General features: G+C 33.7%; 3 protein-coding genes across 3 annotated transcripts in view; all 3 read left to right on the top strand.

Annotated features, from left to right (window-relative positions):
* The window catches only part of LOC114074923, a 960-nt gene extending 664 nt beyond the window's left edge, over window positions 1-296 (top strand). Inside the window, exon 3 of the mRNA XM_027913155.1 lies at window positions 7-296. Within this exon, the coding sequence (XP_027768956.1) occupies window positions 7-223 (217 nt within the window). The 3' untranslated portion in view covers window positions 224-296. The remainder of the gene's footprint in view (window positions 1-6) is intronic.
* Window positions 297-2,450: 2,154 nt separating this feature from the next.
* Window positions 2,451-3,352, top strand: LOC107003209. The gene has a single exon (XM_015201502.2). The coding sequence runs from the start codon at window positions 2,599-2,601 to the stop codon at window positions 3,163-3,165; it is 567 nt and encodes a 188-aa protein (XP_015056988.1). The 5' UTR covers window positions 2,451-2,598; the 3' UTR covers window positions 3,166-3,352.
* Window positions 3,353-4,823: 1,471 nt separating this feature from the next.
* On the top strand, window positions 4,824-11,361 carry LOC107005133 (N-carbamoylputrescine amidase). Its single transcript, XM_015203633.2, has 9 exons — window positions 4,824-4,983; window positions 6,170-6,218; window positions 9,234-9,325; window positions 9,432-9,583; window positions 9,706-9,752; window positions 9,852-9,885; window positions 10,145-10,311; window positions 10,764-10,860; window positions 10,953-11,361. Exons 1-9 carry the CDS (start codon window positions 4,895-4,897, stop codon window positions 11,126-11,128), a joined length of 903 nt encoding a protein of 300 aa, XP_015059119.1. The 5' UTR covers window positions 4,824-4,894; the 3' UTR covers window positions 11,129-11,361.
* Window positions 11,362-13,184: the final 1,823 nt, after the last annotated feature.

Genomic DNA, 13,184 nt, shown 5'->3' with positions numbered 1-13,184 from the left:
CGGCAGCTCGTCCCGAGGACGAGCGTCGCCCGGCGGGCAATCAACAAGGTCACCTTACAGTAGTACTGCAGGTGTAGTTCCATTGTATGCAACAGGAGCTATGAACCATCACAAAGTTAATAGAAGCCATAACCATGCAAATGACGGAATTACCCTCAATTGTATTTGTTTTTCTACTTTACTTTTCATCATTTGTAGCATATTTGTTAATATTATTTTGTAATTATATATAGTATATTTCGTTAGAGATATCATTTTCTTTTTACGAGTTTTTTATGTAAAGTATTTCTATTTTCTATTTGAACTATTATTAATTTGTCATTTTTAGTTGATATCTTACGTTTTTCAAACGTCAATTTGATTAGTTTTTAAAATTAAATTAGAATATATTAATTCGTTATTTTAAACTAAAATTTTAAGTATTCAAAAACTATACAAAAAGATAAGAAAATTATACATACCTTGCAAATGTGATAAGAAAAAAATGTAAATGAAGTGGTAAGTGTGTCAAAGTGTCAAATAAAATTAAATTTATATAAGATAAATTTTTTTATTGAGTTTAAAGTATTCCTACATATTAACACTTCATACATAATTCAAGTAATGAATCATTTAGTTGATTTTAAAATCTTAAATATCAGATGGATAATTAAATTAAATGTCTGTTTTATATATTTCAAAACTTATTTTTAACGAGTAAAAAAGATGAAAGACATTTTATGGATGAGATGTACGTAGATACTATTTTCATATGTGATATCAAATTATGTTTTCGCTCTTTAGATTAGTTCATCTATAATAAAGGAATTTTGATATTTTAAAAAATATATAACAGTCACACAGACTCACAATATAATCCTCTATGTTATAGTCTACTTGCCCTCGATAGGCTTACCAAACTTATTAATGTATTTATTGATTTTGTTGCAGACTCTTCCCGAATCGCTTATAACAAATTGTTGCTATTGTTTCGCCTATTTTTCTGGTGAATCTCGGTCGTCACTTTCGTTCTTGGCTGGGCAGTCTGCCTCGAATCTTCTATTTTTATATAAACATGAATATATAAAATGTATTTATGCTTGTATAAATCAAGAGAAATTGTATGTATACATATATTTTCGTTCCCCTCTCTCCCTATTCCCAGATCTCGCTCGTCACTCACTCGCCTCTCTCACTTTATAACACAAATGTATACATTGCGTCTGTATTTGTATAAAGCGAGAGAAAATTATAAATACGAATACAAAAGCATATATTTTCTTCCTATACACTTATGATTATACAAATATGATCTTTCCCTGTCCAATTTTCTTTTGTTTTTCTCTCTTTTTCGTTTTATACAAATGTATATTATACAATTGATTTTTGTATATCTATAGCGAAACAGATTATACAATTGTTTCTTTTATATATATATAGTGAAATAATCATAACAAACATAGAGATTGCTATAAAACACAATTATGTAAACTATAGTTATAATATAAAAATACAATTTTTACATTTGTTACATGTGAAAGTTGCTCCTCCTTCCCATATTTTAGTTGAAATACGACGATATTATATAATCATACAGTACTTGCATGTAATTTAAATAAAACAACAAAGTACTAGAGCTTAGTGGTATGAATGTCACGATAAGCACCTTTTAAAGAAATTGTGATCTATAATTTGTTATATTTTTTTTAAATTTGTGTTATCTCTCGAATTTTAATATTCAAATAAATTTTTTTTAAATTAAACTAGAGAAGTAATGTTATTACAGGATAACGAGAGGGTCTATGAGTGGCTATTAACATCCTTTGAGGTGTTTAATGAGTTTTATTTTCTTGGTTAAATAAATGAAAAGCTTTTATTCAACAAGTGGGCATAATTCAAAATCAAATCGGAAATCAATGGTTTGAACAAAAAATAAAAGATTATTAATTTATAGATAAAGAGTTATTGATTTAGCAATTTCGATAACAATTTTAAATTTTTTATATTAGATTATTGATTTTTAACGATTTGAGATCTTTTCTTAATAAGTTAATCGATAATAAATTAAATAATTCTATTTATACCATTTGGTATATAAATTCTTCGCGTTAAGTATATTTCATACTTTTATTTCAAGTTATGTTACTCTACAATGTGATAACGTTTACTTTTAAGCAAAATGCAATATGTCAATTCATATGCATGGTTTATTTAGTTTGTCTCGTTATTTCTAAGTGATTTCCAATGATTTTTTTGGTGTCTAGTCTTAACCACTTAAACTGATATCAATAAATCAATAGTCGATTAAATAAAGTTCAAAATTGAATAGAACTGAACCGTGTTCACAAGACTAGATTCAAGTATCAAAAACAAAGAAAAGTTAATCAATTGTCTACGATCCATTTCGATAATAACTTTTTTCATTTTCGTAATTTAAATTCGAGACTTTTGATTACGAACGCGGGGAATACGAACTTACCAAACTTGTGACTTTCCTGCTCTATTTAAGACTACAGCAACGGACAGAAATGTCATTTCACATTCCCCTGTCCATTTTCAACTACTTTTCTTTTCTTCTCAATTTTTGCCCCAATCAGTATTCAGTATCTTCTCCGACCAATGAGCAAAGAAGGAAGTAGAAGAGGAGTAAAATGGAGCTGGACCTCCGCCTTCGTCGGTGCCGCCGCTGCCGCAGCAACGGTGATGACACTCTCTTCAAAGCCACGGGATCCTGATTTTCATCTCATCTCCATCGATCTCACTTCCTTCAAGCTAAATTTCCCCGTCGTAGACGCGGAACTCATCCTCACCGTTCACGTTACTAACCCTAACGTTACTTCAATCAACTACTCCTCAACAGAAATGTCGATTTTCTACTCCGGCGATCACCTCGGTTCAGCTCGTGTGAAAGCCGGATCTCAACCGCCGCGTTCCTGTCAGGTACTCCGTCTTCCGGCGAGGTTAAGCGGACTTCAACTTGCACATCACGGTAAGGAATTCGTCGCCGATGTAGCGAAGAGGGAGATGTTGCTGGATGCTACGGTGGATATAGAAGGTTTTGCGAAGGTGATGTGGTGGGACCATAAATTCCGGGTGCACGTGGATAGTCACGTGACTGTAGACCCGGTTTTTCTTGACGTTATTGATCAGGAAAATAAATCGGCTTTAGAGGTCTTTGTGAAATAAACGGTTCAGTCCGGTTCAGTGTGTTGTATCGGTTTATTTTGTATTCATCACCACTAAAAATGTACCAAGTAATTAAAATATTTAAGTTCTATCGTTGCAATTTACTTCGATTGTATATTCGGTAAAATAATTTAAGCCTGTGAAGAGATGAGAGAAAGGAGAGAGGGTTGAAAGAGTATTGGAGAAATCAATGTTATCGAATACACATGATTTAATTTCAAAGGATATGAAAAATACAAATTACAAAAAAAAATGAAATTAAAGAATTATCAAAAAAATTCTTTAGAAATACTATTATCTTTTATAATCATATAAATATTATAATAATATTTAGAATCATAAATTTTTTAAAAAAAGACCTTTGTAAACAATACTTTATTTATCACTTTATACTAAAATATTACTATAATAATATCAACACGTTTTTCATTTTTCAAAGTGGAGTTTGATTGATTATGGGTTTTCACATTAGTGGTGTTAAAAGGCTTTGTGGAATCTTTTAAAGAGTCGTGGAATTAAATTTTTTTAAAGAAAATTTTATGAAAGGGAAATAATGATATATAAATATGTGATGAAATTTCCTTTTGTTTTATTAATTAAGAGTAATGCTAAATGGTAAGAAAATTTATTAAGGGTAATGCTAAATGGTAAGAAAATTTGGTCAGAATTTAATTAGTAATTTAAAAAGTCTATAATATTTTTTTTAATATAAAATAATTTTTTTTAAAAGGATAAAAATTTCAAAAAAATAAAATAATATAGTGTAAAATATGTTATTTTATTAATTTAATTAAGTTTTTTGATAAAATTGTATATAATATTATTTTGAATAAAATTATTATATTCACGTGAATTTGTATTTATATATTAACATCGCCCATGCTTTTGAATATTTAATTCAACTTGAGTAAATGATAAACGAATCGGAACAGAACTTTTTAAAAGTTTTTTAGGTGATAATATATATATATATTTTGTTTGTATTATTTTACGTGACATGATTACCACAGAAATCATTTATTTATTTATTTATTTTCTGATGATTTCAAACAATTTTAAATCATAAAGTATTACTAGCATATTTTAGGATGCAAAAAATTTATTAAAGAGGCACATAAATTAATTAATTATAATGAAATGATTGAAATTAGAGTTTTAAGTCGTTTATACGAAGGTGAGTGTGTTTGATGTGCGTACCTAGAGTTCATTTGACATTTTAGCACATATATAAATGTTTTTGTTAAATAAAAGGATAAATGTGGTTCAATAGTTAGACGGAAAAAAAATTTGAGCTGAAAATATTACTTAAGGGTATATTTAAGCTATTTCAAATATTTTAATTGTGGTACCGACAATTTTCTATAGTCGTCTATGCAGATGTGAGGTCTATTTGCCGTGCACATGTGGCGTTCATGTGATACTTAACACACATAGATATTTTCGTTAACTAGAAGGGTAGGTGTGACCAATAGTTTGACGAAAAGAGTATTTTTGAGTCAAAATTTAATTTAAGGATATATTAAGGTATAATATAATTTGACGGAAAGAATATTTTTGAACGACCGTCGCAAATAATTAGAATAATTTCCTCACCTAACCACCTTTACTTTTAAATATTCTTTTATTCTTATTTTGTAATATAATTATCTTTTATTTTACTTTATAAATAGTACACAGTGTCTCTCTGCAAAACTTGCAGCTCATAGTGTAAGCTTCAAAGAGCCCAAAAATGGCGGAGAAGAATCGATTAGTCACCGTTGCTGCTTTGCAGTTCGCCTGTACCGACGATGTCTCCACCAACGTCGCTACCGCCGAGAGGTTTTTTCTTTTTTCGATTTCTTTTGTTGCACTTTTTGCGTTATTTGTGTTATGAATTTAACTTGAAATTCAATAGAACAGTAACTAAACTAGAACAGAGTCAATACATGAATTGAAACTAAAACTAAATAAAGATAGCATAGATGAAGCTCTTGATCCCGATCTGAAATGAAAGAAAAAGAAGAAGACAGGATTAGAACTGCGTTGAAGAGGAGAGAAGAGGCAAGGAAGAAGTTGAGAATTGTTAGGATACCGGTTTTTTAAATCCTATTAGAATAGAAATAGGTGTATACAATCCTATTTAGAATAGGAATAGGAATAAAATACAATTAGGAATAGTAAATAGTATCCTACTTGGTAAAATGCATACAGAACAACAATTCATGATACGGTCACTCAACTGATAGTTTTTATGTCGCATTTTTTAGATAATAAGTGTTAGTTGGGTTTAAGTTTTTTCATTTCCAATAGAATTACAATTAAGGACTGTAGAATAAAGTTGAAGACTTATGTTGTGTCATCATATGTTATTCGTCGGTAGAGTTGTTTTATGTAATCTACGAGGTTTATTTAATGTTATGAGTTTTTAGGCTTTCTTATAGCTCATTGAGAAAAGGGGGTTGGGATTTTGTGTTGTTGAGCATCTTCATAGTACCCAAAGATGTGACTTGTGGTGAATGAGAACCATGAGGTCTCGGGTATAAATTTGAGTGGAGGACAATTTATTAGGTGATTTCTTCCTATTTGTTCATATTAAAGCCTTACTGGATGGATTTACCTAGTACCTAGTGAATGTAGCACTTATAGTGCAAATTAGTTGAGGTGTGTGCAAGTTGGTGACGACATCATGGTTATCCAGAAAAAAATTATTGATCATCTATGTGTTGTTTAGATTTGTAACCATGAAGTCTCAGTTTTAAATTTGAGCGCAGGCAAAATTCCTAGGTGACTTTTTACTATTTATTCATGTTAAAGCCTTAGTGGACGGATTTACCTGGTACCTAGTGGAATGTAGCACTTATAGTGCACATTATTTGAGGTGTGTGCAAGTTGGTAATGACACCATGATTATCCAGAAAAAAAAATGATTGATCATCTATTTATTCTTTAGATTTGTAAAAGGGAATCAATTTTATCTTTTTGGTGGCATTTACATTTCTGGCTCTAAGATATTCCTTCGACGCAGATTGGTTAGAGCTGCTCATCAGAAGGGTGCAAATATCATCCTCATACAGGTAACAAACAGCCCAACTTTGGAATATCTAGCTACTACACAAAAGAACCATGGATGAAATACATTTTCTTTCTTTGGCGGAAGATAATTATTGATTAGGTTTACCTTTCTCGAGCAACAATATTCACTTCTCTCGGTGAGATCATTTTGTCAGCATTTTTATCCTTTGATCACATGCTGAAACTCTTATCTCTAGCCTTTTGTTTTCCTTCGAGTTGTCTGATTGCCTCCTTTATGTGGTAGTCTATGCTGAGGCTGTTGTAAGTTCTTTCAAAAGCTGAGTGGTCCGTAATGGATCGGAGAAGCGGAGACATTTGGTATGTTTTATGCATTGGTAGAATGTAACCAAAATGGAATCTAGTCATGTAAACATCATGTTATGACACTAGGAGTTGCTTGGCTAGTCGTCTATTTGAATCCCAGTTCTTAATCCAACTGTCCCTTAGGCTTGGGAGTAGATTTACTTCTGTCAGTATAATATAACTCTGAGCGAGTTAGGCTGAATTTCGGTAGGTCAAAACAGGCTTTGTTAATAAATGGTTGTGTCAATGACCCGCCCAAAAGTTACTTGGGCTGAAACGGGCTAAAAAGGGGGTCATAACCCAATCCATCCAAATTTTTTTATGACTATGTACAGCATATCAAACAAAAAAATGTCTTTTTAAAAATATTTTGTCCTGGTTTCTCATGGGTCACATTAGGCTACATGCCAGCCTTTTAGATGGTTTGAATTGGGTGGGATCAACATGGGCTAAATTTTCCACCCCCAACTCCAAGCAATTTTGGGTCTCCATTTACCAACTTAAACTCTGTTAAATGTGACAGAATAGTCATTAAGCTTTGTTATCTCAAACTAAAAGTATTTGTGTTTAACAGTGTGATGACTCTGCAATTCAAGTGTATAGAAAATTATATGTACAATTGAGTTTGTCAGTATCATTCCTAAGCTTAAATTACTTCTCATTTTCTGCTAATAAAGGTTTTAATCAGTCCAATGAAACAGAAGCTAAATAATCTTGGTTAGTGGATAACTGTCTTTATTCAGGCTATCGAGAACAGTGTAAAAATACCTAAACCCAAAAACATAGAAAGGGAGGAGATAATTAACAACTATACATTAGACCCTTATACTAATAGAATGAGAAAATGTTTAAAACGTATCCAAAAATAAGTATTTATCGTGACTAGCACGAGGTGTGTGCTTGCCCCAAAACCAGATGAGAATCTTCACATAATAATATATAAGCTGAGGTAAGGGGGTTGAAGGTAGAACCTGATAAGTAAGTCGGTAGGAATTGCTAGAAATCAAAAGGCATGATTTTCAGAACTGAAGTTTCATTGATCGATTACAGTGGGACGATGATTCTCCTTATTGGTCCTGCATGTTATCCTCTTTGGGTTGTCCCTGTCAAGCATTCTTTTTTCTGTCTAAATATATCATATGTTTTTGTGTAAAAATTCTTTCGCTTTCTCCACTTGATTTATGTTTCAGTTGCTAATCTAATCATTTCCTTCTCCTGCACCCCCTTCTTTTAAGCATCTGATGCTTTATCCTGAAATTTCGAAGATTTCCATTTCCTGATAGTTCCTGGCTCCTTCTTAACCTCTTTCATAGCTCGTGTGCTTCTTGGTCCATACAGTGCAAGTGTGGAAACTTAATTGAATGCAGAGAGAGCAAGTACCATTGATGGCCAGGACGGAAGGATAACAATGGCTAGTCTTTAGTAGCGTGGAATCATTTCACAGTCACAACAGATTTGTCCTGTTATTATATTACTAGCTCTTTTCTGTGGACAGATGTGAGAATGAAGGTTAATCTCGGAAGTAGGAAGGTGCTTTTAGATGGAACAACCATGAGAACGTCATCGACCATTCTGTCACATTTAATGGAGCTTGTTAAATGATAGCAAACACACATAGTTTTTTGTAAACTTAAGTATGTGACCAATGATTGCCATCAAAGCAAGACATATAGACTGTAGACTTGTGGGCAGGTCCCTCAGCTACTAAACTTAGGAGTTTAAATATGACCTTAGTTTAAATATGCTCAAAATCGTACTGCAAGGACGAAGATAAACTTACCCCAAAACTTAAAGGACCATTTAAGTTAGAAACTCGTTTTTGTAGTTTCCTCTTGGCTACTTTCTTGTTCATACTAATCGTAACAAAATAGTTAAAGAAATCTGTTTGCCACTTCTGTTCCAGATTGAAGGTATCTTCTGAAGATGTGTTTGGTACTTGACTTGATTTCAGCTTTGCTTCAAACAGCCTTGAATTAGGAATGCTCATTTGGTTTAGCTGTTAGATTCAAGAGAATATGATTGGAAAGTAGCTAAACTGAACGGAGAAGAACTTAAAATTGGTTCATAACAAATTCGAGTCAGAGACAGCTGCAAATGTTCCAGTTTCCTTCCATTAATTAATTAGATTTACCAAAGGTTTTCGTCAGCAATCTTCCATTTTTAAGTTGGTCCAAGACTGTTTCCAAAGTTTCATCATCACACAGTCAATGAGGGCCCTAGTTGTACAAGAGTATTGTACTGACTGATTGAATTCGAGATTAGTTAAAGCTATGGAAGTGACATAAATGTTTGCTGTGTTGGTTATTATAAATGCAGCAGACTGTACTGTTTTTCTTGAATCTTATAGGGCACGTCTAACTCTTCCGTTATATAATATTATTTTCCTTTGCTATAAGTATCGCTGGGAGTGAGGCTAACAAAAAGAACAGGATTTATAGCCAAGTTGTTGACAATTTTATGTAGGCATTGGTAACTAATACCTATAGAAAGAGGGAAAAAGTTGTATGTGATTGTTTACTGTCAGGAGTTCTCAGATCAACTTGAAATGTCCTATCATTTCTCTAATTAGCGAGTTGCAAATGATATTTTTATGGAGTCAGGGCGATGCACTTGAAGTTCGTTGTCCTGTGAACTTGTACTTTTTGAAGCTATTTGGTATTCATCTGCCATGTCTGCAGTACAGTTCCATTGATACTTTCTGGTTTACATCTCAGGAGTTGTTCGAGGGCTATTACTTTTGTCAAGCACAAAAGGAGGAGTTCTTTCATCGAGCAAAACCATATCCGGGCCATCCAACCATTGTCAGGTGGAATTCTGATTGCTTCCGGAGTTTTATTGCAGGGTTCTTTTGCATAAATGTCAAGATTCCAATAACAACTTGACTTTTTCTTCTTCTATGTGCATGTTTGTAGGATGCAGAATCTTGCAAAGGAGCTTGGAGTAGTTATTCCAGTTAGTTTCTTTGAAGAGGCAAATAATGCGCATTACAATTCTGTGGCTATAATTGATGCTGATGGCACAGATCTTGGACTTTACAGGAAGTCCCATATTCCTGATGGACCTGGTTAGTAAACTTGGAAGGACATTCCAAATTCATTGTGCTACTTGTCATTATTCTGTTAGATTTCCTTCAAGCACTTCCTTCAATACTCCTTTTTCATCCTCACGAATTGTTTCTCTCTGCAGGTTATCAGGAAAAGTATTACTTCAATCCCGGTGACACTGGTTTTAAGGTAACAAATACAGGAGACTGAAGTCCTATTAACATATTGTGACAGCTATCTTTTCCTGCTTTCCCCTTTTCTCATGGATGTTATGGTGATCATAAACAGGTATTCCAGACTAAATATGCAAAAATTGGAGTTGGTAAGAAATATATATTTTTATAATTGTTCTTTGGGTTTCATTATGTTCTCTACCTTTGATGAACATTTGGATACATAGGAGGATGATAAAAGTTGTGCTGCTGTGGCAAAAGACCTTAAATCTCCAAAAATTACTTAGACAGGCTTCACTTTGTAATTTTAAATTTTAGTAAAGAGAACAAAGATTCTCTTGTTGTAAAATACAGTGAAGACGGAAAATATACCTGTCATAGTATTGACTGTTATTAAATTCTGTCCAGCAATTTGCTGGGATCAGTGGTTTCCTGAGGCTGCTCGAGCTATGGCACTTCAAGGTGCAGAAGTATTGTTCTATCCTACTGCAATTGGTTCTGAACCTCAAGATGATGGACTTGATTCTCGGGATCACTGGAGGAGGGTGATGCAAGGACACGCTGGTGCTAATGTGGTAAGTTTCTTTTTCTTCTTCTCTTTCATTTTGACTTTTTTTGTTAAGAATGGTAAGTAAAAAAGGAAGTATATGCTGACATGAAAGGGATAGAGTAATGGGTTTCTTCTCCAGAAGTATAGGTCAATGGCTGTCATTTCTGTATCCCATTTGGATTATATTTTGTTTAATCTTACACATGCATATATGGACATGTACCTTTGTTATTAGCCAATTCTTAACAGCACTGTAGCATTTTCTGTGCACCATTCTCAAGATAGGTGTCTGCTAAGAAAATGACTCATTTTTATTAGGGCTATAACAATTTAGACGTTCCAGGCTTTGCCAAACTCAAATATTGGTGTTTTCATTTTACAAGACCAAAACAAGAATGTGACTTTTAAATTGCTGTTTTGGTTTGATTCACTTTTGTTCAGTCAGAATTTAAATAACCTTAAATTTATCGTGTTCAGGTACCTTTAGTGGCGTCAAACCGCATTGGAAAGGAGATAATTGAGACAGAGCATGGGAATAGTGAGATAACATTCTACGGCTACTCTTTCATAGCAGGTAAGCTTGATAGAAAGCTATAGCTTATAAATGAAAAACATCTTCTGCCTTGTGTTTTAAGTTGGCTGTAAACCTGGTTTAAAAATGAACAGGCCCCACTGGGGAGTTGGTTGCAGCTGCCGGTGATAAAGAAGAAGCTGTTCTTGTAGCTCAGTTTGATCTGGACAAAATCAAGTCCAAAAGGCATGGTTGGGGGGTGTATCGTGATCGACGTCCTGATTTATATAAGGTTCTTTTGACGCTAGATGGCAGCAACCCAGTCAAGTGATTCAAGATGATCTAAGTACTGCAGATTCTCCTGCCTTTTTTTTTTTTTGAAATCATAAGAATAAAAAGATGAGGACTCAAATGAGAAATTTGTATTTGAGTTCTGTTGTAATGTAACTCGTTAATTTCTGTAATCTGCCGCATTCTACTTTTTATGTAAGGCAAAATTTGTTGAGTTTGAATCCTGCAACGTTTCATCAGTGCATCAATGTGCAAGTTGATGGTTTTTTGTCACATTCAACTAGCAGTAAGCATATTGATCCCATCTTAAAGAACCTTTTCCAGATATAAAGCTTGGGATGTCAGTTTCTCAATATATCTCTGAAAAATACTGGAGCTGTATCTGGTGGTCCACAAATATCTATCATCCTATCACTTTCTTGATATTTAGAAAGGATAGTTGCATTTTCGGGTCTCTCAATCCTGTTCCAGATCCATTTGTCGCCAGAAGGTACGTTTTAATGTGCTTTACCACATATTTTATGCTTCTGCTGATATCGTGATGTTACCCCACAACAGTAGGGATAAGGTCTGCATACATCCTTACCCTCCCCAAACCCCACTTGGGACTTGTGGGATTACAATGGGTGTGTTGTTATACTAAGATAATGATGCTAGTTTTCTTTGCCTTTTATTCAGTTGTTTTTTTCCATTCTACTAAGTTAGAATTCCCCCTTGTGTCAATAAATTCATTTATCTTATAAGAAAAAAAAAGTTTGGAACTATTTTTTGGGGAATAAATGATACAATTGCTATAGCCACTCGGAAACACCCCTGGCCACAAATAATCTGCATAGTAACAAAGCATATAATTCGATGAAAGACTATTTCTGAGTAGGAGATTGTTTTTACTTTTCAGAGAACTTTAGATAATTTGTTGTGCCTTTGTCATAGCATATTGTTTAGATCATAAGATTCTCCATCAAGTGAATGAGAGCATCTCAGTGAAAGCATCTATAGTTTTAGAGCTAAAGATGCCTCTTACTGACCCTTTTGTCTGTAAAAGACCTGTTTCTCTGCCAAACAAATGTTTCTAGGAGCCATTGTAAGGTGTAACAATTCCTCTTTATGGGTTGCCCTTTTAGTGATGATTCTATTCCATCTGGTTTTGTTTTGTTTTTATTATATTTAAAAAAATTATGGACCCTGGCCTAACTCAAGCTAGTTCGAGAGGTGAAGACTGTCCAAAAACCATACAAAGAAACAAATGATCTTTACATGCCCAATACTGGACAATCTCTCTTCCCCCTCTTCCGTGGACATCATGTCCAGGACTGGACATCTCTAGCATTGATAATATAAGAGCTCCCTTTCCCTACACACTCAGGACTCCCCTGCCTGCTTGCCCACCTCATAGGACCGGATAGTCTGGCCAATATAATACGGGAGCTCAACATTTGATAAATCATGAATGAGCTTAGCTTTGACTATAAGAAATTGGACCTCGAGCCTAATTCAACCCAAAAGCTTAACTCAAGAGGCGAGGATTCTCCTAAATAATAAAAAGTGAAATGATTCAAGCCCTAAGTTAGCACAGAACAATTATCTTTTCTCATCCAAAATACCATATACCAGTTCTTTGCTTGAAAAAGGTATATCATTATTTTACAGAATCTTATCAGAGGGGAAGTTTATTTGTTCGTTATATTCATGTGAATGTGTTTGAAACTGGAAATGTGATGATGCTTCTGTATTTTTACATTGTGATAATGAGATAAACTGATATTTTTGTTTGGTGAACTCACATGGAGCTCTTTTTTTTAAAAAATGTAGTGTCTCTTCTATTTGCCCCAAGGGCACAAGTTGATTTCAGGATGTCTAACTTGTGGTCCATGCTGTTACATATGTCTATTTGAAATTAGAATATAGGTGTCTTCTACTTTAGGTCATTTTCATATACTTTCGGCTGGAAAAAAGTTGGAAGGATAGATCTTTTGCAATATATCATCATCTAAACACAGGATTAATGTGTCTTTGAGCTACCTCCCTTGACCTATGTCACCAGACCCTCCCACCCCCACCGAATCCTACCCACACCCCTTCCAACAACAACATAC

Source organism: Solanum pennellii, chromosome 11 (assembly GCF_001406875.1).
Source record: "Solanum pennellii chromosome 11, SPENNV200".
NCBI classification, from domain to species: domain Eukaryota; kingdom Viridiplantae; phylum Streptophyta; class Magnoliopsida; order Solanales; family Solanaceae; genus Solanum; species Solanum pennellii.
The sequence above is the reverse complement of the archived record's forward strand: the minus strand, read 5'-3'. Positions and strand labels throughout refer to the sequence as shown.